General features: G+C 43.4%; 1 protein-coding gene across 1 annotated transcript in view; it reads right to left on the reverse strand.

Moving 5' to 3' along the window:
• The window catches only part of LOC118375748 (calcium-binding protein 8-like), a 73413-nt gene that overhangs the window by 23919 nt on the left and 23751 nt on the right, over nt 1-25743 (reverse strand). The window contains exon 3 of the mRNA XM_052520553.1: nt 9223-9366. Within this exon, the coding sequence (XP_052376513.1) occupies nt 9223-9366 (144 nt within the window). The remainder of the gene's footprint in view (nt 1-9222; nt 9367-25743) is intronic.

Consider the following 25743-nt stretch of genomic DNA (forward strand, 5'->3'; position numbering starts at 1 on the left):
ACAATCCTGGTAACAGGTAACAATCCTGGTTATGGGTAACAATCCTGGTAACAGGTAACAATCCTGGTTATAGGTAACAATCCTGGTAACAGGTAACAATCCTGGTTATGGGTAACAATCCTGGTTATGGGTAACAATCCTGGTTATGGGTAACAATCCTGGTTATAGGTAACAATCCTGGTTATAGGTAACAATCCTGGTTATAGGTAACAATCCTGGTTACAGGTAACAATCCTGGTTATGGGTAACAATCCTGGTTATGGGTAACAATCCTGGTTAGAGGTAACAATCCTGGTTAGAGGTAACAATCCTGGTTATGGGTAACAATCCTGGTTACAGGTAACAATCCTGGTTACAGGTAACAATCCTGGTAACAGGTAACAATCCTGGTTAAGGGTAACAATCCTGGTTATGGGTAACAATCCTGGTTAAAGGTAACAATCCTGGTAACAGGTAACAATCCTGGTTACAGGTAACAATCCTGGTAACAGGTAACAATCCTGGGTACAGGTAACAATCCTGGTTAGAGGTAACAATCCTGGTTACAGGTAACAATCCTGGTTAGAGGTAACAATCCTGGTTACAGGTAACAATCCTGGTTACAGGTAACAATCCTGGTTACGGATAACAATCCTGGTTATGGGTAACAATCCTGGTAACAGGTAACAATCCTGGTTACAGGTAACAATCCTGGTTAGAGGTAACAATCCTGGTTACGGATAACAATCCTGGTTACAGGTAACAATCCTGGTTAGAGGTAACAATCCTGGTTACGGATAACAATCCTGGTTATGGGTAACAATCCTTTTCATGAACTGTCAACATTATTACGCATATTAATTGTTAATGATGGAGATTAAGATACGTGATATTTTTGCTAAAAATATAAAGCAAATTGAGGTGAGAGTATTGGAGATGTTTTTGGCGGTTGATCTGCTTCTGTTCAGTGGGCGTGCTCTTTTCGAAGGATGAGTCCTGGTCTTTCTCCGGGGGGCCTAGGGATCCTGGAGGTGGGTGTGGTCTGCCGGTTGTCGATGACAACCCAACTAGGAATGGGGGAGGGGCTTTAGCGGGTGGAATAGTGGGGACCAATTGGAGGGTTACTTAGTAGCAATGCAAATATCGTGGTAGAGTTACATGGACACTCAATCACTACGGTACATTTTTAATGGAACATTTACAAACATATATTATGATAAATAGATTTCAAAGTTGTATCTCATTATGGTAAATGGTGAAATAAGTATAGCCACTTATAATTGTTATAATTATCTCTAAAACAAAAGCAATTTAGATCAACAGAGTCCATATTAACAAAGGAAATTGAAGGACTAACGGTACAGTTAGATAGCAATAAAAACGGTACCATAGAGGCTCAGAATAAGTTAGAGGAAAAACAAAAAGAAATGGAGGAACTTATTCAAGAAAGATCCGGTGTAATATATTATAAAAATAAAGCGAACTGGATGGAATATGGGGGAAAGTTCACCAAATGATTTTTTAATCTTCAACGTTGAAATGCTACCAAAAATAATTTACGGAAACTTGTTACAAATGATGGAGTCACCTGTGATTCACCAAATGATGGAGTCACCTGTGATTCACCAAATGATGGAGTCACCTGTGATTCACCAAATGATGGAGTCACCTGTGATTCACCAAATGATGGAGTCACCTGTGATTCACCAAATGATGGAGTCACCTGTGATTCACCAAATGATGGAGTCACCTGTGATTCACCAAATGATGGAGTCACCTGTGATTCACCAAATGATGGAGTCACCTGTGATTCACCAAATGATGGAGTCACCTGTGATTCACCAAATGATGGACTCACCTGTGATTCACCAAATGATGGAGTCACCTGTGATTCACCAAATGATGGAGTCACCTGTGATTCACCAAATGATGGAGTCACCTGTGATTCACCAAATGATGGAGTCACCTGTGATTCACCAAATGATGGAGTCACCCGTGATTCACCAAATGATGGAGTCACCTGTGATTCACCAAATGATGGAGTCACCTGTGATTCACCAAATGATGGAGTCACCTGTGATTCACCAAATGATGGAGTCACCTGTGATTCACCAAATGATGTGATTCACCAAATGATGGAGTCACCTGTGATTCACCAAATGATGGAGTCACCCGTGATTCACCAAATGATGGAGTCACCCGTGATTCACCAAATGATGGAGTCACCCGTGATTCACCAAATGATGGAGTCACCTGTGATTCACCAAATGATGGAGTCACCTGTGATTCACCAAATGATGGAGTCACCTGTGATCACAGATCACCAAATGATGGAGTCACCTGTGATTCACCAAATGATGGAGTCACCTGTGATTCACCAAATGATGGAGTCACCTGTGATTCACCAAATGATGGAGTCACCTGTGATTCACCAAATGATGGAGTCACCTGTGATTCACCAAATGATGGAGTCACCTGTGATTCACCAAATGATGGAGTCACCTGTGATTCACCAAAAAGAGAGAAAGATGATGGAGTCACCTGTGATTCACCAAAAAAGAGAGAAAGATGATGGAGTCACCTGTGATTCACCAAATGATGGAGTCACCCGTGATTCACCAAATGATGGAGTCACCTGTGATTCACCAAATGATGGAGTCACCTGTGATTCACCAAATGATGGAGTCACCTGTGATTCACCAAATGATGGAGTCACCTGTGATTCACCAAATGATGGAGTCACCTGTGATTCACCAAATGATGGAGTCACCTGTGATTCACCAAATGATGGAGTCACCTGTGATTCACCAAATGATGGAGTCACCTGTGATTCACCAAATGATGGAGTCACCCGTGATTCACCAAATGATGGAGTCACCTGTGATTCACCAAATGATGGAGTCACCTGTGATTCACCAAATGATGGAGTCACCTGTGATTCACCAAATGATGGAGTCACCTGTGATTCACCAAATGATGGAGTCACCTGTGATTCACCAAATGATGGAGTCACCTGTGATTCACCAAATGATGGAGTCACCTGTGATTCACCAAATGATGGAGTCACCTGTGATTCACCAAATGATGGAGTCACCTGTGATTCACCAAAAAAGAGAGAAAGATGATGGAGTCACCTGTGATTCACCAAAAAAGAGAGAAAGATGATGGAGTCACCTGTGATTCACCAAAAAAGAGAGAAAGATGATGGAGTCACCTGTGATTCACCAAAAAAGAGAGAAAGATGATGGAGTCACCTGTGATTCACCAAAAAAGAGAGAAAGATGATGGAGTCACCTGTGATTCACCAAAAAAGAGAGAAAGATGATGGAGTCACCTGTGATTCACCAAAAAAGAGAGAAAGATGATGGAGTCACCTGTGATTCACCAAAAAAGAGAGAAAGATGATGGAGTCACCTGTGATTCACCAAAAAAGAGAGAAAGATGATGGAGTCACCTGTGATTCACCAAAAAAGAGAGAAAGTAAAGTACTTGAAGCATATGTTTTCGTTTCAGTCTCAATCTTCACTAACCAAAGCTAATTGTATGGATTTTTTTCTATTAATATAAAATGAACATCTGTACAGAATGACTCATGTGAAGCCAAATTACAGAGGAGGAACTCCGATCACAGTACCTGCACACAGCCTATCTGTAAATAGCCCACCCGACTAACTCATCCCCATATTATTACCCTCTTGCTCTTTTGCACACCAGTATCTCTACTTGCACATCATCATCTGCACATCTATCACTCCAGTATTAATGCTAAATTGTAATTATTTTCTCCTCTAGGGCCTATTTATTGCCTCCCTACTCTTCTACATTTGCACACACTGTACATAGATTTTTCTATTTTTCATTTCTTTTGTGTTATTGACTGTATGTTTGTTTATGTTTAACTGTGTGTTGTTGTTTTTGTCGCACTGCTTTGCTTTATCTTGGCCAGGTCACTTAGGAATGTCCTTGTTTTTGTAAATTACTAGTTTTAATGGAATATCTACATAGGCGTACAGAGGCCCATTATCAGCAACCATCACTCCTGTGTTCCAATGGCACGTTGTGTTAGCTAATCCAAGTTTAACATTTTAAAAGGCTAATTGATCATTAGAAAACCCTTTAGCAATTATGTTAGCACAGCTGAAGCTGTTGTTCTGATTAAAGAAGCAATAAAACTGGCCTTCTTTAGGCTAGTTGAGATTTTGGAGCATCAGCATTTGTGGGTTCGATTACAGGCTCAGAATGGCCAGAAACAAAGAACTTTCTTCTGAAACTCGTCAGTCTATTCTTGTTCTGAGAAATGAAGGCTATTCCATGCGAGAAATTGCCAAGAAATCAAGCTGTGTACTACTCCCTTCACAGAACAGCACAAACTGGCCCTAACCAGAACAGAAAGAGGAGTTGGAGGCACCGGTGCACAACTGAGCAAGAGGACAAGTACATTAGATTATCTTGTCTGAGAAACAGACGCCTCACAAGTCCTCAACTGGCAGCTTCATTAAATAGTACCCGCAAAACCCCAGTCTCAATGTCAACAGTGAAGAGGCGAGTCCGGGATGCTGGCCTTCTAGGCAGAGTTCCTCTGTCCAGTGTCTGTGTTCTTTTGCCCATCTTAATCTTTTCTTTTACAGTGTTTTCCAACTGCTTACACACAAAATATTTTCATGTCACACGATTTTTGAAACCTCTCACTCAAAGTGCAAAACTACACACCAAATATCCAAAATCATAAGCTATTTCTCACCAAATATCCAAAACCATAAGCTATTTCTCACCAAATATCCAAAACCATAAGCTATTTCTCACCAAATATCCAAAACCATAAGCTATTTCTCACCAAATATCCAAAACCATAAGCTATTTCTCACCAAATATCCAAAACCATAAGCTATTTCTCACCAAATATCCCAAACCATAAGCTATTTCTCACCAAATATCCAAAACCATAAGCTATTTCTCAGCCTTTGACTCAGTTGTCAATTGCATAAACACTTTTTTTTCAAAACACTACACACAATTCTCTACCTAAAACACAAAAATCTAAGAGGAAGTGACTTGCTTTCCTTATCCAAACAGAACTAATCAAAATGCTACACTTATTCACCAGTTCGCAGACACACTCCTCACATGTGCAAACACAAATAGCTTAACTGATCACTAACCAATCACTGCTTTACTGTAGTATAGGTCTATAAATGGGTCAAAGGTCAGATGACCTGTTTTGAACAATGGATGCCAACAATGGACAGAGAGCAAGAGGAGTAGGAGGGAGAGGAAGAGGAAGAAGAGGACGAGGGCAAAGAAGGGAAGGAAGGAGAGCCATCTCTGATGAGATTAGGGCAAAACTTGTTGATCATGTGATCAACCACGGTTTGACCGTGAGAGAGGCTGGACTGAGAGTCCAGCCCAACTTGAGTCGATTTACAGTGGCGTCCATAATTCAAACCTTCAGAAATGAGAACAGGTATGCAACTATCTAATGACTATTTTAGCATTACAGTAATGTACTGTAAAATACGTATGACTGCATAGTATTGCATAAACATAAACTCTAAGCCATCCATCTACTGCACTGCATTGAATGAATGAGGTTGGTTATCATGCTGTACTACATTTTTTTGTACATTGTTTACAGTTCCTATGCTGAACACATACTGTGTTTGAATTCTGTCCAGAGTGGAAAGGCAACGACATCATGGAGGACGAGGACGCTTGTTTACAGATGTACAAGAGACTGCAATTATAAATATGGTTTTGGCCAACAATGCAATTATGATTCGAGAGATAAGAGAGCATATCTTGAATAATGACACCATATTTAACAACATCAATGCTGTAAGCCTGTCGACCACATAACGCATCCTCCAACGGCACCGAGTGACGATGAAACATCTTTACAAGGTGCCATTTGAGAGGAACTTTGACAGAGTCAAGACATGACTTTGTAGAGGTATGTATGCAACACTACTTCCAGTACTTCAGACATACCATATTTACTCATCAGTATATCCTTTTGTCTGTTACAGAGAGTATTGGAGCTGGATGCCCAGGTAATTCACCATGAATTTATTTATGTGGATGAGGTTGGCTTCAGGTTGGCTTCCATACAACACCGGCCATATGCTCACTTTTCTGGATGCAATTTACACAATGCTTGTCCCTGATCCAGATCAGGAGCCTGCTAGATTTGTGGTTTTATGGGACAATTTTAGTTTTCACCGGGCTGTTCTGGTCCAAAACTGGTTTGCCACTCATCCACAATTTGTAGTTTTGTACCTACCCCCATATTCACCTTTTCTAAATCCCATAGAGGAATTCTTCTCAGCCTGGCACTGGAAAGTGTATGATCGTCAACCCTATGCCCGCATGCAGCTTCTCCAGACAATGGAGGACGCATGTGGGGACATAGAGGGTGCCTCTGTCCAAGGTTGGATACGCCATGCTAGGAGATACTTCCCTCCATGTGGGGACATAGAGGTTGCCTCTGTCCAAGGTTGGATACGCCATGCTAGGAGATACTTCCCTCCATGTGGGGACATAGAGGGTGCCTCTGTCCAAGGTTGGATACGCCATGCTAGGAGATACTTCCCTCCATGTTTGGCAAGAGAAAACGTATCTTGTGATGTGGATGAAGTATTGTGGCCAGACCCAGGCCGGAGAAGAGATGAAGCGTAGCTTAGCACTGGTGACTGCCCCCCTACCAATTCCACACACAATTGTGTTCCTTACTGTCACGAATCCCGCCGAAGATGGTGCCTCTTCCTGTTCGGGCGGCGCTCGGCGGTCGTCGTCGCCGGCCTACTAGCTGCCACCGATCCCCTTTTCTGTTTCATTTAGTCGTGTCTGATTAGCTGCACCTGTTTTGTGTTTAGGTTGTGGTTGTGGTTGTGGTTGTGGTTGTGGTTGTGGTTGTGGTTGTGGTTGTGGTTGTGGTTGTGGTTGTGGTTGTGGTTGTGGTTGTGGTTGTGGTTGTGGTTGTGGTTGTGGTTGTGGTTGTTTAGGTTGTGGTTGTGGTTGTGGTTGTGGTTGTGGTTGTGGTTGTGGTTGTGGTTGTGGTTGTGGTTGTGGTTGTGGTTGTGGTTGTGGTTGTGGTTGTGGTTGTGTTTGTGGTTGTGGTTGTGGTTGTGGTTGTGGTTGTGGTTGTGGTTGTGGTTGTGGTTGTGGTTGTGGTTGTGGTTGTGGTTGTGGTTGTGGTTGTTTGTGGTTGTGGTTGTGGTTGTGGTTGTGATTGTGGTTGTTATTGTGGTTGTGGTTGTGGTTGTGGTTGTGGTTGTGGTTGTGTTTAGGTTGTGGTTGTGGTTGTGGTTGTGGTTGTGGTTGTGGTTGTGGTTGTGTTTAGGTTGTGGTTGTGGTTGTGGTTGTGGTTGTTATTGTGGTTAGGTTGTGGTTGTGGTTGTGGTTGTGGTTGTGGTTGTGGTTGTGGTTGTGTTTAGGTTGTGGTTGTGGTTGTGGTTGTGGTTGTGGTTGTGGTTGTGGTTGTGGTTGTGTTTAGGTTGTGGTTGTGGTTGTGGTTGTGGTTGTGGTTGTGGTTGTGGTTGTGGTTGTGGTTGTGGTTGTGGTTGTGGTTGTGGGCTATTTAAACCCAGTAGGCCCGCCGGCTTTTGTCCGGTCTTGTTTTTCTGTTTATGGTGTGTGATTATTTTGGGGTATTTATCTTTCCGGTCAGTTCCATCCTGTTGTTTGGACTGGGTCTTTACGCGCCCTTGTGTGTGTGGCGTGACCATCTCTCTGGGTTTTTGGTAAATTAAAAATCCACATCTTGTGAACTACCCTGCTCTCTGCGCCTGACTTCTCCACCCACTACTCATAGAAGCCGTGACATTTTACTGTCTTCTAAAGAATATACTTTTGGTTTACATATGTTTATGGTTTTGTTGTATGCTACTGTATACAACAGTAATGTTTGGCCTAATAAATATTTTCTGTTTCTACATTGCATTGGTGTTTACAGTGTACGTGTTACCCCTCCATTGGTGTTTACAGTGTACGTGTTACCCCTCCATTGGTGTTTACAGTGTACGTGTTACCCCTCCATTGGTGTTTACAGTGTACTTGTTACCCCTCTCAGCAGATTACTTTCACTGTAGAACATTGTATTGAAATGTAGATATAAGCCTATGAAAGACCAAAGAGCTTTAGATTCAGAACAACAGTGTTTACATGGTATATCCAGACATGTACTATTATGAAAGCAGTGTTCGCCATTTGATGCAAATGCTTCATTCTGACATGTGTTTATGGCATTTTGAATGCAGTGTTACATTTTGAAGGAGATGTGAGGCATTTTGCATTTTGTGTGTGCAGTTTTGGGAATTGTGTGTAGAGTTTTGAAAAAAAGCAGACAGTTTTGAAAACGTGTGTAAGCAGTTGGGAAAAAATGTAATTGGGTTGTCTGAGATATGGTTTTTCTTTGCAACTCTGCCAAGAAAGACCAGCATCCCGGAGTCGCCTCTTCACTGTTGACATTGAGACTGGTGTTATGCGGGTACTATTTAATGAAGCTGTCAGTTGAGGACTTGTGAGGCGTCTGTTTAGACTAGACACTCTAATGCACTTATCCTCTTGCTCAGTTGTGAATATATTTTTCTCCTAAAAGATATATGAGGGATTGGAAATGATGCAGACAATTACATTGATGGAATCTACAATCTATTTGCAATATTAAAGCTGATCTGCCCCCTATAAAAATAAATCATTAAAGACTCAATGTGTGTCTGTCTCTGTTTCTGTGTTTATGATAAGCCTTTTGAGTGTGTGTGTGTGTGTGTGTGTGTGTGTGTGTGTGTGTGTGTGTGTGTGTGTGTGTGTGTGTGTGTGTGTGTGTGTGTGTGTGTGTGTGTGTGTGTGTGTGTGTGTGTGTGTGTGTGTGTGTGTGTGTGTGTGTGTGTGTGTGTGTGTGTGTGTGTGTGTGTGTGTGTGTGTGTGTGTGTGCGCGTGTGTGCGTGTGTGTGTGTGTGTGTGTGTGTGTGTGTGTGTGTGAGTGTGTGTGAGTGTGAGTGTGTGTGTGTGTGTGTGTGTGTGTGTGTGTGTGTGTGTGTGTGTGTGTGTGTGTGTGTGTGTGTGTGTGTGTGTGTGTGTGTGCGTGTGTGTGTGTGTGTGTGTGTGTGTGTGTGTGTGTGTGTGTGTGTGTGTGCGCATGTGTGTGTGTGTGTGTGTGTGTGTGTGTGTGTGTGTGTGTGTGTGTGTGTGTGTGCGCATGTGTATGATAAGTGTGTGTGTCTCTGCGTTTCTCTGTATGTGCCTCACCATCCATGTCTAGTCTCTGCATGATGATGGCCAGCTCCACCTCACTGGGCATGTACCCCAGGGATCTCATAGCCATGCCCAGCTCCTGCTTAGAGATAAACCCGTTCCCATCCCGGTCCAGCACCCGGAACGCCTCCCGGATCTCTGCACAGGGACACAGGCATTAACACAGGCATTAACACAGGCATTAACACAGGCATTAACACATGCAAATATACACGCATGAATGTGCAGACAGACAGACAGACAGACAGACAGACAGACAGACAGACAGACAGACAGACAGACAGACAACCTTTCCCTCCCTTTTGTTCCATGCTGGCTGAAGACCTAGATAGCCCGTAACTAGCTAACACCCGACACAGATGAAAAGGGAAACATATTTAAGTATCTTTGCCATAGATGAATAGTGTAAACTTGAATTATATTTGCTGACACCTTACAGACAAATTTTGGCACCAGTAGAGTAGCTATCTATCTATATAAACCACGCCCTTCCGCAAAAACACACCTTCTCCGATGATGGTTACAAGGCAGTGCTTATTTAAATTATTTAAGAGAATATTATGTTACCATTGGTCTATTAAAATGAGAGTTAGGGTGATGTCACCCTTAATTATCCCGCCTCCTGAATCTAGATGTTTGACATGGAGGAGGGGACCAGTAACTTTATGATCAAACTTTATCAATGTAGAAGCAACAGTCATTTTCATACTTTGGTCGTCATACTTTGATCTGGTTTCATACAAATATCATCCAATTTCATGAAAAACTTGATTTTGCCTGTTTGTGACCTTTAAGTATTTTTGTGTGGCCTCACCTAAAGTGTGGGCTATTTATACTTTATAAATACTTCATAAATGTTTTGAGTGACCAGTGTAATTTCTCACTAAAAGATAGACATACCATTGGTAAACATTCCAGCAATACCTGATGCTCATTAAGGTCTAAAAATAGCCTACAACCTATACTTGGTAAAACAATAAGCACACAACACACGATGTTAAAGGAAATATATCAAACATTTTGGATGAGTTTCCTTTTGCGAGGGTGGAGACTTTCCAAACTGGAACTACCAATTTTGAAGACATATGGACCAAGAATTGAATCATGCAGCTGGCAAAATTAGGCAAGATTTTTGTTCTGGGTTAATGAAATTAAACTGCTCTAAGAAGTGACTGCTGCAATCCACACATTGGTTTCGGTAAAAAAAAGTCACTGCCAAGAAATGCTTATTTAAGCATTTATGGACAAAAATGTTATTTTACTCAGCATAAGGTGTGTCTGAAGTCACACTATTCAGACCCCTCGACTTTTTCCACATTTTGTTACATTACAGCCTTATTCGAAAATGGTTTAAATTATGGATACATTTTACGTCATCAATCTACACACAATACCCCATAACGACAAAGCTAAAACAGTTGTTTCGAAATCTTTTCAAATGTATCAAGAATAAAAAACAGAAAGTATTCAGACCCTTTGCTATGATACTCGAAATTGAGCTCAGGTACATCCTGTTTCCATTGATCATCCTTGAGATGTTTCTACAACTTCATTGGAGTCTACCTGTGGTAAATTCAATTGATTGGACATTATTTGGAAAGGCACACACCTGTCTATATAAGGTCCCACAGTTGACAGTGAATGACAGAGCAAAAACCAAGTCATGGGGTCTAAGGAATTGTCTGTAGACCTCTGAGACAGGATCGTGTTGAGACACAGATCTGGGGAAGGGTACCAGAAGGTGTCTGTAGACCTCTGAGACAGGATCATGTTGAGACACAGATCTGGGGAAGGGTACCAGAAGGTGTCTGTAGACCTCTGAGACAGGATCGTGTCGAGGCACAGATCTGGGGAAGGGTACCAGAAGGTGTCTGTAGACCTCTGAGACAGGATCGTGTCGAGACACAGATCTGGTGAAGGGTACCAGAAGGTGTCTGTAGACCTCTGAGACAGGATCATGTCGAGACACAGATCTGGGGAAGGGTACCAGAAGGTGTCTGTAGACCTCTGAGACAGGATCGTGTCGAGACACAGATCTGGGGAAGGGTACCAGAAGGTGTCTGTAGACCTCTGAGACAGGATCATGTCGAGACACAGATCTGGGGAAGGGTACCAGAAGGTGTCTGTAGACCTCTGAGACAGGATCGTGTCGAGACACAGATCTGGGGAAGGGTACCAGAAGGTGTCTGTAGACCTCTGAGACAGGATCGTGTCGAGACACAGATCTGGTGAAGGGTACCAGAAGGTGTCTGTAGACCTCTGAGACAGGATCGTGTCGAGACACAGATCTGGGGAAGGGTACCAGAAGGTGTCTGTAGACCTCTGAGACAGGATCGTGTCGAGACACAGATCTGGGGAAGGGTACCAGAAGGTGTCTGTAGACCTCTGAGACAGGATCGTGTCGAGACACAGATCTGGGGAAGGGTACCAAAAGGTGTCTGTAGACCTCTGAGACAGGATCGTGTCGAGGCACAGATCTGGGGAAGGGTACCAAAAGGTGTCTGTAGACCTCTGAGACAGGATCGTGTTGAGACACAGATCTGGGGAAGGGTACCAGAAGGTGTTCGTAGACCTCTGAGACATGATCGTGTTGAGACACAGATCTGGGGAAGGGTACCAGAAGGTGTCTGTAGCCCTCTGAGACAGGATCGTGTTGAGACACAGATCTGGGGAAGGGTACCAGAAGGTGTCTGTAGCATTGAAGGTCCCGAAGAATTTTCTTAAATTCTTGAATTTTACCCCCTTTTCTCCCCAATTTCGTGGTATCCAATTGTTAGTAGTTACTATCCTGTGTCATCGCTACAACTCCCGTACGGGCTCGGGAGAGACGAAGGTCGAAAGCGTCCTCCGAAACACAACCCAACCAAGCCGCACTGCTTCTTTTAACACAGCGCGCATCCAACCCGGAAGCCAGCCGCACCAATGTGCGCACTGTGCACCTGGTGACCTGGTTAGCATGCACTGCGCCCGGCCCGCCACAGGAGTCGCTGGTGCGCGATGAGACAAGGATATCCCTACCGGCCAAGCCCTCCCTAACCCGGACAATGCTAGGCCAGTTGTGCGTCGCCCCACGGACCTCCCGGTAACGGCCGGTTACGACAGAGCCTGAGCGCGAACCCAGAGTCTCTGCTAGCACTGCAATGCAGTACCCTAGACCACTGCGCCTGCCTCCATCATTCTTAAACTGAATAAATTTGGAACCACCAAGACTCTTCCTAGAGCTGGCCGCCCGGCCAAACTGAGCAATTTGGGGAGAAGGGCCTTGGTCAGGGAGGTGACCAGGAACCCAATGATAACATGACAGAGTTCTAGAGTTCCCCTGTGGGAATGGGAGAACCTTCCAGAAGGACAACCATTTCTGCAGCACTCAACCAAACAAGATTCTCTGGTCTCATGAAACCAAGATTGAACTCTTTGGCCTGAATGCCAAGCGTCACGTCTGGAGGAAACCTGGCACCATCCCTACGTTGAAGCATGGTGATGGCAGCATCATGCTGTGGTGATGTTTTTCAGCGGCAGGGACTGGGAGACTAGTGAGGATGGAGGCAAAGATGAATGGAGCAAAGTACAGAGTGATCCTTGATGAAAACCTCTGGAGTGCTCAGGACCTCAGACTGGGGTGAAGGTTAATGTTCCAATACAGCCAAGACAACGCAGGAGTGGCTTCGGGACAAGTCTCTGAATGTCCTTGAGTGGCCCAGCCAGAGCCCAGACTTAAACCCAATCAAACATCTCTGGAGAGACCTGGAAATAACTGTGCAGCAACACACCCCATCCAACCTGACAGAGATTGAGAGGATCTGCAGAGAAGAATGGGAGAAACTTCCCAAATACAGGTGTGCCAAGCTTGTAGCGTCATACCCAATAAGACTCGACACTGTAATTGCTGCCCAAGGTGCTTCAACAAAGTACTGAGTAAAGGGTCTGGATACTTATGTAAATGTGATATTTTTTATTTTTATTTTTAGTACATTTGCAAACATTTCTGAACCTGGGTTTTGCCTTGTCATTATGGGGTATTGTGTGTAGACTGATGAGTAATTTAAAAAAAATCAATTTTAGAATAAGGCTGTAACATAACAAAATGTTCAAGGGGTCTGAATACTTTCCGAATGCACGTATATATTTTTTATGTATGTGCTTATTGTTTAATCATTTATATTTTTTGAGACCTTAAAGAGCATCACATACTGCTGGAATGTCTACCAATGGCATGTCCATCTTTTTGCAAGAATTTACACTGATCACTCAAAACATTTATAAAGTATTTATAAATGATAAATAGCCCACACGTTCTATGAAGCCACACACAGATAACTAATGATTAGTAAATGGTTTATAAATACCTATATTAAGCATCTTATGAATGATCTGATGAATCGTTTGTAAATACTTGTAATTTTTGAAATAAAAGTGTAAACAACTAGGTAACATATACAAATGTGGGAGTAATGAGGAATAAAAATTAAGAAACGATTTACTAATCCATAAAAAAATATTTATTATGTGGAGTGCTACCCAAACATTCATAAATTCATTATCAATGGCTCCGTTCATTTTGTCTTCTCGCCTCCCTCCCTCCCTCCCTCCCTCCCTCCCTCCCTCCCTCCCTCCCTCCCTCCCTCCCTCCCTCCCTCCTTCAGTACTTTCCCTCCCTCCCTCCCTCCCTCCCTCCCTCCCTCCCTCCCTCCCTCCCTCCCTCCCTCCCTCCCTCCCTCCTTCAGTACTTTCCCTCCCTCCCTCCCTCCCACCCTCCCTCCCTCCCTCCCTCCTTCAGTACTTTCCCTCCCTCCCTCCCTCCCTCCTTCAGTACTTTCCCTCCCACCCTCCCTCCCTCCCTCCCTCCTTCAGTACTTTCCCCCTCCCTCCCTCCCTCCCTCCCTCCCTCCTTCAGTACTTTCCCTCCCTCCCCCTCCCTCCCTCCCTCCCTCCCTCCCTCCCTCCCTCCCTCCCTCCCACCCTCCCTCCCTCCCTCCCTCCTTCAGTACTTTCCCTCCCTCCCTCTAATTACAAAAAGCAGGAAGAACAGAAGAACAAAACTATAACTGCCATATTTGACCTGCAGCTCCGTTCTTACATTCACCACACAATCAACATCAGACAATCAGACGTGATACAAGGATAAGCCTTATATTGACAACAAGTCTTTTCTCCTGCCGGAGCCTTTGTGTTTAACTCCCAGAAGCTAATCTTCCTCTCACCACCCATCTCAATATGCTATACACATCTCCCTAAGCTCCTTTGTCTTTGTCAACCTCTCTTCTTCCCGCTCTCTCTGTTGTGGTTTATTTCAGTCACTTCCTGTATTTAACCAACCCTAGGGGGAGTCACACTTCTTTCAGAGGGAACCCTTTGACACATAACACCTACAGCCTTTCTACTGATTCCACTCAGTTAAAACCCTTCCAGTTCCCACATCATTTGAGGTACAGAGGGTGTTCAATTAAAAACCTTTCTGTTCTCCCACCATTAGAGGTAGAGGGGGTTCTGACTGAAGCTCCACTTCCTGTTCCCCCATCATTTGAGGTACAGAGGGTGTTCTGACTGAAGCTCCACTTCCTGTTCCCCCATCATTAGAGGTACAGAAGGTGTTCTGACTGAAGCTCCACTTCCTGTTCCCCCATCATTAGAGGTACAGAAGGTGTTCTGACTGAAGCTCCACTTCCTGTTCCCCCATCATTAGAGGTACAGAAGGTGTTCTGACTGAAGCTCCACTTCCTGTTCCCCCATCATTAGAGGTACAGAAGGTGTTCTGACTGAAGCTCCACTTCCTGTTCCCCCATCATTAGAGGTACAGAAGGTGTTCTGACTGAAGCTCCACTTCCTGTTCCCCCATCATTAGAGGTACAGAAGGTGTTCTGACTGAAGCTCCACTTCCTGTTCCCCCATCATTAGAGGTACAGAGGGTGTTCTGACTGAAGCTCCACTTCCTGTTCCCCCATCATTAGAGGTACAGAAGGTGTTCTGACTGAAGCTCCACTTCCTGTTCCCCCATCATTAGAGGTACAGAAGGTGTTCTGACTGAAGCTCCACTTCCTGTTCCCCCATCATTAGAGGTACAGAAGGTGTTCTGACTGAAGCTCCACTTCCTGTTCCCCCATCATTACAGGTACAGAAGGTGTTCTGACTGAAGCTCCACTTCCTGTTCCCCCATCATTTGAGGTACAGAGGGTGTTCTGACTGAAGCTCCACTTCCTGTTCCCCCATCATTAGAGGTACAGAAAGTGTTCTGACTGAAGCTCCACATCCTGTTCCCCCATCATTAGAGGTACAGAAGGTGTTCTGACTGAAGCTCCACTTCCTGTTCCCCCATCATTAGAGGTACAGAAGGTGTTCTGACTGAAGCTCCACTTCCTGTTCCCCCATCATTAGAGGTACAGAAGGTGTTCTGACTGAAGCTCCACTTCCTGTTCCCCCATCATTAGAGGTACAGAAGGTGTTCTGACTGAAGCTCCACTTCCTGTTCCCCCATCATTAGAGGTACAGAAGGTGTTCTGACTGAAGCTCCACTTCCTGTTCCCCCATCATTAGAAGTACAGAAGGTGTTCTGACTGAAGCTCCACTTCCTGTTCCCCCATCATTAGAGGTACAGAAGGTGTTCTGACTGAAGCTCCACTTCCTGTTCCCCCATCATTAGAGGTACAGTAGGTGTTCTGACTGAAGCTCCACTTCCTGTTCCCCCATCATTAGAGGTACAGAAGGTGTTCTGACTGAAGCTCCACTTCCTGTTCCCCCATCATTAGAGGTACAGAAGGTGTTCTGACTGAAGCTCCACTTCCTGTTCCCCATCATTAGAGGTACAGAAGGTGTTCTGACTGAAGCTCCACTTCCTGTTCCCCATCATTAGAGGTACAGAAGGTGTTCTGACTGAAGCTCCACTTCCTGTTCCCCCATCATTAGAGGTACAGAAGGTGTTCTGACTGAAGCTCCACTTCCTGTTCCCCCATCATTAGAGGTACAGAAGGTGTTCTGACTGAAGCTCCACTTCCTGTTCCCCCATCATTAGAGGTACAGAAGGTGTTCTGACTGAAGCTCCACTTCCTGTTCCCCCATCATTAGAGGTACAGAAGGTGTTCTGACTGAAGCTCCACTTCCTGTTCCCCCATCATTAGAGGTACAGAAGGTGTTCTGACTGAAGCTCCACTTCCTGTATTCCCCCATCATTAGAGGTACAGAAGGTGTTCTGACTGAAGCTCCACTTCCTGTTCCCCCATCATTAGAGGTACAGAAGGTGTTCTGACTGAAGCTATAGACTGGAGTATATCTGCATCTAAAATATGATCCTATTTCATATATAAGCTAGTGCACTACTTTTGACCAGAGCCCTATATAGTAGTACACGATGTAGAGCCATGTAGAGGCACCTATGTGGTCCTGGTCGAAAGTATTGCACTATGTAGGATCCAGAAGAGAGTATTATTTGGGATTTGTCCTCTAAGTCCACCCCAGCCTCCCTCTCAAAGCAGCCGTCCACTCGCCTAATTACCTGTCAATCAACTGATATCTTAGAGGCCATTTTAACAGACCATCAGGACAATGTCGGTCTGACTTCACCCAGTTAACTTCTGTGTAATTCAACCTGTTTCATTGCATGTCTCTCTTATCAATCCCAATATGAATGTGTTCTTAACTGGGGCGGCAGGGTAGCCTAGTGGTTAGACTGTTAGACTGTTGGACTAGTAACCGAAAGGTTGCAAGTTCAAATCCCCGAGCTGACGAGGTACAAATCTGTCGTTCTGCCCCTGAACAGGCAGTTAACCCACTAGGCCGTCATTGAAAATAAGAATTTGTTCTTAACTGACTTGCCTAGTAAAATAAAGGTAAAAAAATAAAAAAATAAAAAATAACTGGCTTGCCTTGTTAAATAAAAAAGAAAAAGGTTATTTAACATGTGCCTCTGTATCGTTCCACCTGTTTATGTATGCATCCCAAATAGCACCCTTCTCCCTATGTAGTGCACTACCACTGATCAGGGCCTATAGGGCTCAAGGTCAAAAGTAGTGCACTACCGCTGATCAGGGCCTATAGGGCTCAAGGTCAAAAGTAGTGCACTGTATAGGGAAAGAGAAAGGGGTGCCATTCTTTAATAGATGCAAAGGAGACCTGTCTGATACGTCTACTCGATGAATGTACTCTTTTGGCAAACTCCAAGTGGGCTGGCATGCGCTTTTTACAGAGGAGTGGCTCCAGCCTGACCACTCGACCATAAAGGCCTGATTGGTGGAGTGCTGCAGAGATGGTTGTCCTTCTGGAAGGTTCTCCCATCTCCACAGAGGAACTCTGGAGTTCTGTCAGAGTGACCATCGGGTTCTTGGTCACCTCCCTGACCAAGGCCTTTCTCCCCTAATTGCTCAGCTCTAGGAAGAGTCTTGGTGGTTCCAAACTTCTTCCATTTAAGAATGATGGAGGCCACTGGGTACTTGGGGACCTTCAATGCTGCAGACATTTTTTGGTACCCTTCCCCAGATCTGTGCCTCGACACAATCCTGTCTCGGAGCTCTATGGACAATTGCTTCGACCTCTTGGCTTGGTTTTGCTTTGACATGCACTGTCAACTGTGGGACCTTATATAGACAGGTGTGTGCCTTTCCAAATCATGTTGTTGTACTTCCACCTCTTTTTTTCCCCCATTTCGTGATATCCAATTGGTAGTTACAGTCTTGTCCCATCGCTGCAACTCCCCTATGGATTTGGGAGAGGCGAAGGTATAGAGCCATGCGTCCTCCGAAACACGACCCCGCCAAGCCGCACTGCTTTTTGACACACTGCTCGCTTAACCCGGAATCCACCCGCATCAATGTGTCAGAAGAAACACTTTCAGGCAGGTGATCAAAGTCAGCTTGCAGGCGCCCGGCTTGCCACAAGGAGTCGCTAAAGCGCGATGGGACGAGGAAATCCCGGCCCGCCAAACACAGCCTGGAATCAAACCCAGGTCTGCAGTGACGCCTCAAGCACTGCAGTGCCTTAGACCGCTGTGCCACTCGGGAGGCCCATGTCCAATCAATTTCATTTAGCACATGTTGACTTCAACCAAGTTGAAGAAACATCTCCAGGATGATCAATGGAAACAGGATGCACCTGAGTACAATTTTGAGTCTCATAGCAAAGGGTCTGAATACTTACATAAATATTATTTATTTATTTTTTGCTAAAATTTCTTGAACCCTGTTTTCGTTTTGCCATTATGGGGTATTGTGAGTAGCTTGATGAGCAAAAACAATAATTGAATCAATTTTAGAATAAGACTGTAACATAACAAAATATGGAAAAAGGGAAGGGGTCTGAAAACTTTCCTGAATACTTTGCACTGTATACCATTGACTTACATTGGATTTCTGTCACAAATGAAAAAAGTTTGCATTTGAAACAGTGGCCAGGTAAACAAAAGCATGGATTGCTGTCATACCTGGTCCATAGACTACTTACAGGGTAAGGAAACCAATATGTAATTTTGTCATTTGGGTGAACCATCCCTTAAAAGGGTCAATTTCGGTGTCTGCATTTATACATTTCATATAGGACAATGGCCAGTGTTGGCCGACAATGGAGTCACTGTGTCATTGTGATTTATGTCCAGCTATAGTTGGACCTTCCAGCAGCCTGTGTTTCTTACTGAATAGGCATATGATTTGATTGTTGAGTGCCGAAAACTGTTCTGGGTTTTCATTAAGCTAAAAGACTGCCTCTTTATCTCTCCCCTCAAGAGACTGAAGCACTGCCACAAGGCATTATATTTCAGCGGGAATGCAGTTCCTTGGAGGTATTTCGTCCGGAGCGCGCCTGCCTGTGCGCACTTCCCCACCGTTGTGTGTGAAAACACGTGGGCTGGGGCTCGGCAGGGAAACTCGTGTACCTGTCTGAAGGCTGATATAACGTCTAATATAAAGGCTGTAGATGACAATAAAACACAGCCTCATAGCCTCAGCCTGATTATGGTGATATTTTGCATGTGTTAAATTCCTTTTGGACAGAATAGATAAAAGAGGATTGGGCGAATGACTTGAAAATGTTCATCCATAAACCTACTAACACGAAGTAATAAATAAAACATGAGCACATATTCAATATAATAAGGTTTAATTAAGAATAAGAATGTTTGTCGACAGCACACTAAATCTTTCCATCAACTGGAGGAGTATTAGGCTATAGTGATTGGTAAACCTAAAACCTTTATCAATAGGCAGTGCATTGTTTCGTTATGAAAAGGAGACGGAAATGTGACTGACCTGCATTGCAATGGTAGGAATGTTTCCAGACGACTGTGAGCTGAATGACCAGTAGGCTAGGTGTGAATGTTCTCGAAGCTTCATTCTAATCAGTCGTGAATACCTAAAGGAACCCACCGACCCCCTTATGGGCCATCATCGGGGACAAAAGTCTTGCTGAGTCTATGAGATATTTAGTTTTAAGCTATTAAAGGCAGCACCACTTTATCAAATGTTCATGTTAATATTTTAGGCTACGCCTGAAATCAGTTTTCATGGGCACACAAATTCAAATTCATGTAATGCGATTGCAAAATTGAATGCTTCTAACCAAAAGAGTCACCTAACATGTATGGTTCTTCAATATAGGCTAACAGCCCTAGCTACTTGTTGCGCATTTGGTAATCCAGCTGTTTTCACAGGATGGTATATTTACATTTAAGGCCCCCAGTAAGCCACGTCTCCAATACTTTCCCAGTGTGCCTTTTCGATTGAATTGTAGAGTTAGCACCCGTGACTGTTTTGTATTATCAATCAAGTGAGTTCATGGGCAAATATTATCACTATAATTGAACCATTACATATATCATAAGGCCTTATAAAGTGGTCTGAAACTCATGGTTTTACAGGCCACATCAGGCCTGCAAGTAGGGTTGCAAAATGCAGGTACATTTCCCAGGTTTTCCAGAAATACTGGTTGGAAGATACATGGTGGAACAATTGGGAAAGTTTGTGGAATAAATCACATTATTGTGGCTTGCAAAGTGATGTGTAATTCCTATTAGAATCTAGCCAGCATTAGTCTATCCATAATGATGGCCAGGGTTAAGAACAGTGGGAGGAAACTATCTAAGCAATTTAAACTACCATTTCAGTAACAGGTGCAAAAATTACATGGATTAGTTTAGAAAACATTTATCTTTGTGTAGAATAACATTTAATCAATCAATCAATCACTCAATGTACATGCAAAAACACAGATAAAAGCCATTCCAAAACATGTACCTGCATTAAAGTATGCTGGGCATTAAGTATGCTGGGTATTAAGTATGCTGGGTATTAAGTATGCTGGGTATTAAGTATTCTGGGTATTAAGTATGCTGGGTATTAAGTATGCTGGGTATTAAGTATGCTGGGTATTAAGTATGCTGGGAAAAAAGTTGATTTGTTATCATAACTTAAAACAATTTAGTTGGTGTGACTATCACATAAACAGTTTAAGTATCAGTGACTTTCATTGACTTTGAGTACAATTTACGAGAAGAATTTGAGTTTTAAAAAATGCTTTGGGGTTTACAGTGTAGGTAGGCCGAGTGATATTGTCTACCTGATCTAGGAAATATTTTTGTTAATGACAGTCAAGTGACAAACAGCTGTTGTGACAGAGCAGTTGATGTAGAAAATGGGGAAATGGTGTTCGGAAGAATGTCCAGAACATTTTGGAGTCTCGTTCGTTGCGCCAGTGAAGACAGTTGTGATCCACGGTGGATCCAATCCAATACCACTATGTTGATTATCTGCTTGATTTACGGCAGAATATTTCATTAACAGAGAAAGCACCATGTCAATGAATTAACTGCATCATTGGTTAAGGACTTGTAACTAAGCATTTCACGGTATTATTCGGCGCATGTGACAAATAAAATTTGATTTGATTTAAGGTTTTTCTATGTTTGGGTTCCTGAGTGGCGCAGCGGTCTAAGGCACTGCATCTCAGCACTAGAGTCGTCACTAGAGACCCTGGTTCAATTCCAGGCTGTATCACAACTGGCCCAGCATCGTCTGGGTTAGGGTTTGGCCCGTGATTGGCCCAGCATCGTCTGGGTTAGGGTTTGGCCCGTGATAGGCCCAGCATCGTCTGGGTTACGGTTTGGCCCGTGATAGGCTCAGCATCGTCTGGGTTAGGGTTTGGCCCGTGATTGGCCCAGCATCGTCTGGGTTACGGTCTGGCCCGTGATAGGCCCAGCATCGTCTGGGTTACGGTTTGGCCCGTGATAGGCCCAGCATCGTCTGGGTTACGGTTTGGCCCATGATAGGCCCAGCATCGTCTGGGTTACGGTTTGGCCCGTGATAGGCCCAGCATTGTCTGGGTTATGGTCTGGCCCGTGATTGGCCCAGCATCGTCTGGGTTAGGGTTTGGCCCGTGATTGGCCCAGCATCGTCTGGGTTACGGTTTGGCCCGTGATAGGCTCAGCATCGTCTGGGTTAGGGTTTGGCCCGTGATTGGCCCAGCATCGTCTGGGTTATGGTCTGGCCCGTGATAGGCCCAGCATCGTCTGGGTTACGGTTTGGCCCGTGATAGGCCCAGCATCGTCTGGGTTACGGTTTGGCCCATGATAGGCCCAGCATCGTCTGGGTTACGGTTTGGCCCGTGATTGGCCCAGCATCGTCTGGGTTAGGGTTTGGCCCGTGATTGGCCCAGCATCGTCTGGGTTAGGGTTTGGCCCGTGATGGGCCGTCATTGCAAATAAGAATTTCTTCTTAACTGACTTGCCTCGTGAAATAAAGGTTCAATAAAATAAAAATGTTTCTGTGCATCGGATTGGACACCAAGTCCAGGCTACTGTGTGCAATTTGGTAGGATATGGCGCAAACACCCAATGGGGTTTTGCATTCTATTATTCATTAGATTTAATGACAACAAATGAGTAGCCTAGTGGGCTTATGAACAATAGGATTTAGTGAATTTCAATGATGTAAATAAATGATAATGATGATGGTGAGAGCCCAGTAACAGATGGACTGAGATCCTTTTAATCACATAGAGGCTATTGTTACTTTGTGTCTCACAATGTTTCCATCACGTTTCCAAAGTGTGATAGGATGGCTAGAGGGTGGTCTGAAGTTGGATACTTTTTCAGCTTCTTCATGCAATGCTTAGTTGATGTAAAACATATGTTGAATTTTCTGTATCTCGATGCATACCTCTTGAGATGTCTGTATCCTCCTGACTGGTGGTTCTTTTAATTAAGAAATGAAATATGCTTCCTTGCAAATCTGGGTAAAAGGTTGAAAGGAATATACATTTAGTAATTAAAAACCTCTTAGGGCTAGGGGGAAGTGTTCGGAAGTTCGGATGAATGATGTGCCCAAAATAAACTTCCTGTTACTCAGGCCCAGAAGCTAGGATATGCATATAATTGGTAGCATTGGATACAAAACACTCGGAAGTTTCTACAACTGTTAAAATAATGTCTGTGAGAATAAGAGAACTGATATGGCAGGCGAAAATCCGAGGAAAATCCATCCGGACAAAGTTTTTTTGAGGTCACAGTCCATTTCAATGCTTGTCAATGGTATATTCAAATAAATAGCTCCCAGATTGCAGTTCCTATGGCTTCCACTAGATGTCAACAGTCTTTAGACAGGGTTTCAGAATTGTTGTTTGAAAAATGAGCGTGTTGTTACAGTTTTTCCAAGGTGTCTCTCATTAGAAATGTAGTCTTGCTGTGCACGTGAATGAGGTGCGCGCTCTTCGTTATTTATCTTCTACATTGAACATACTATTCTCCGTCTTGAATTGTATTGTTTATTTAGATATTAGAGTACCTGAGCATTAACTAGAAACATCGTTTGACTTATTTGGGCGAACTTTACAGGTAACTTTTTGGATTCGTTTGTATGCATGGATTACTGAATCAAGCTCGCCAACTAAACTGACATTTTTGGGATATAAAGAAGGACTTTATCGAACAAAACAACCATTTGTTGCGTGGCTGGGACCCTTGGGATTGCAAACAGAGAAAGATCTTCCAAGGTAAGTGATTTATTTTATCGCTATTTGTTACTATTGTGATGCCTGTGCTGGTTTGGAAAAGTATTTTCAGATAATCTGACAAAACGGTTGGATTAACAATAAAGTTAAGCTTTTAAATGATGTTGGACATTTGTATGTTCATGAATGTTTAATATGACAATTTTGTCATTTGAATTTGGCGCGCTCCAGGTTCACCGGATGTTGTCGATTTTGATCCCGGTAGTGGGATCCGTGCGCTAAGAGTTACATTTTAATGGCTTTTTAAAATTCTACCAGCCTTGCCAGCAGGCATGTCAGCTAATACAGTTACACAAGCTAGCTACTCTAATTTTATTGGTAGCCTGAAATGACTTCTGGGTAGCTAGTTATGAGGTCGGGAGATGGCTGAGAAAAACTATTAGCAATGAATCATTTTCATTTTAATATGTACCAGAGCCAACACTATTTACAAATAACAGTCAAAGACTACAATCCAAATAACAAAGTCAAAGACAACTTCATAACATTGGTAGGTGGCTAGTCGCCTTACAGAGAAACAACAACTAAAAATTAAGGGTATCATGCCTTTGCTAGAAAATATAACAGTTTGCCCGAAGATACTTATTTGATATCATAACCTAAAAGAACAGACACGTGATTTAATGAAAAGTAGCAAACAGACAAAACATTGTTTCACATTCTTTAGTAAAAGCAACAGAAACATTCTCGCTTCACAGTTTTCCCGACAAATAGGCCTACAGTGCATACGGGAAAGTATTCAGACCCCTTGACTTTTTCCACATTTTGTTACGTCACAGTCTTTTTCTAAAATAGATTACATATATTTTCTCCCTCATCAATCTACACATAATACCGATAATGAAAATCCGTTCCAAAAAATCTAAACTTGTGCAAATGTATTAAAAATAAATAACTGAAATACCTGATTTACAAAAGTATTCAGACCCTTTACTATGAGATTCAAAATGGAGCTGAGGTGCATCCTGTTTCCATTGAGTATCCTTGAGATGTTTCTACAACTTAATTTGAGTCCACCTGTGGTAAATTTCAATTGATTGGGTATGATTTGGAAAAGTACACACCTGTCTATATAAGGTCCCACAATTGACAGTGCATGTCAGAGCAAAAACCAAGCCATGAGGTCAAAGGAATCCTCTGTAGAGCTCAGAGACAGGACTGTGCCGAGGCACAGATCTGGGGAAGGGTACCAAAACATGTCTGCAGCTGGTCCCCAGAGCACAGTGGCCTCCATCATTCTGCCCAGAAGGCCAGTATCCAGGAGATACCTCTTCAACGTTGATGTTGAGAATGGTGCTTTGCAGGTACTATTTAATGAAGCTGCCAGTTGAGGACTTGTGAGGCATCTGTTTCTCAAACTAGACACTCTAATGTACTTGTCCTCTTGCTCAGTTATGCACCGGGGCCTCCCACTCCTCTTTCTATTTGGTTTAGAGACAGTTTGCCCTGTTCTGTGAAGGGAGTAGTACACAGCTTTGTACGAGATCTTCAGTTTCTTGGCAATTTCTCACATGGAATAGCGTTCATTTCTCAGAACAAGAATAGACTGACGAGTTTCAGAAGTGCTTGTAATTGAACCCACAAATGCTAATGCCCCAGACACTCAACTCATGCAAATACTTATTTTCCACCACAATTTGCAAAAAAATTCATTAAAAATCCTACAATGTGATTTTCTGGATTTTCTTCCCTAATTTCGTCTGTCATAGTTGAAGTGTACCTATGATGAAAATTACAGTGGGAGAACTTGCACAATTGGTGGCTGACTAAATACTTTTTTGCCCCACTGTATATATCTTATTTTATATTTTTTTCTTCTGAAAAACAGTTTTTACTTTGTCATCATGGAGTATTGTGTGTAGATTGATGTGGGGAAAACACTGTTGACTCCATTTTAGAATAAAGCTAAAACGTAACAAAATATGGAAAAAGTCAAGGGGTCTGAATACTTTCCGAATGCACTGTACAAGGAAACTCGATATAGCTCAATGACGTTGACTGAGCGGGGGTCTGTATGCAGTAAAGACCCTTCCACAAAACGTTTTGCTCGACAAAAAGTCACATAAGCTTCCCCCCATCCCTGTTTCTCATCTTTATCAATGAGTCTTCAATGCCCTGGTTTACAGACTCACAGAGCCCCACTTCTGTTGACTTCTCTCTGCTTGTTATTCTCTGACTGACAAACTCTGTCTCTCTCTCTCTCTCTCTCTCTCTCTCTCTCTCTCTCTCTCTCTCTCTCTCTCTCTCTCTCTCTCTCTCTCTCTCTCTCTCTCTCTCTCTCTCTCTCTGTCTCTCTCTGTTCTCTCTGTCTCTCTCTCTGTCTCTCTCTGTCTCTCTCTCTGTCTCTCTCTGTCTCTCTCTGTTCTCTCTGTCTCTCTCTGTTCTCTCTGTCTCTCTCTCTCTCTCTCTCTCTCTCTGTTCTCTCTGTCTCTCTCTCTCTGTCTCTCTCTGTCTCTCTCTGTCTCTCTCTCTGTCTCTCTCTCTGTCTCTCTCTCTCTCTGTCTCTCTCTCTGTCTCTCTCTCTCTCTGTCTCTC

The sequence above is a fragment of the Oncorhynchus keta genome, chromosome 6, assembly GCF_023373465.1.
Source record: "Oncorhynchus keta strain PuntledgeMale-10-30-2019 chromosome 6, Oket_V2, whole genome shotgun sequence".
Taxonomy (NCBI): domain Eukaryota; kingdom Metazoa; phylum Chordata; class Actinopteri; order Salmoniformes; family Salmonidae; genus Oncorhynchus; species Oncorhynchus keta.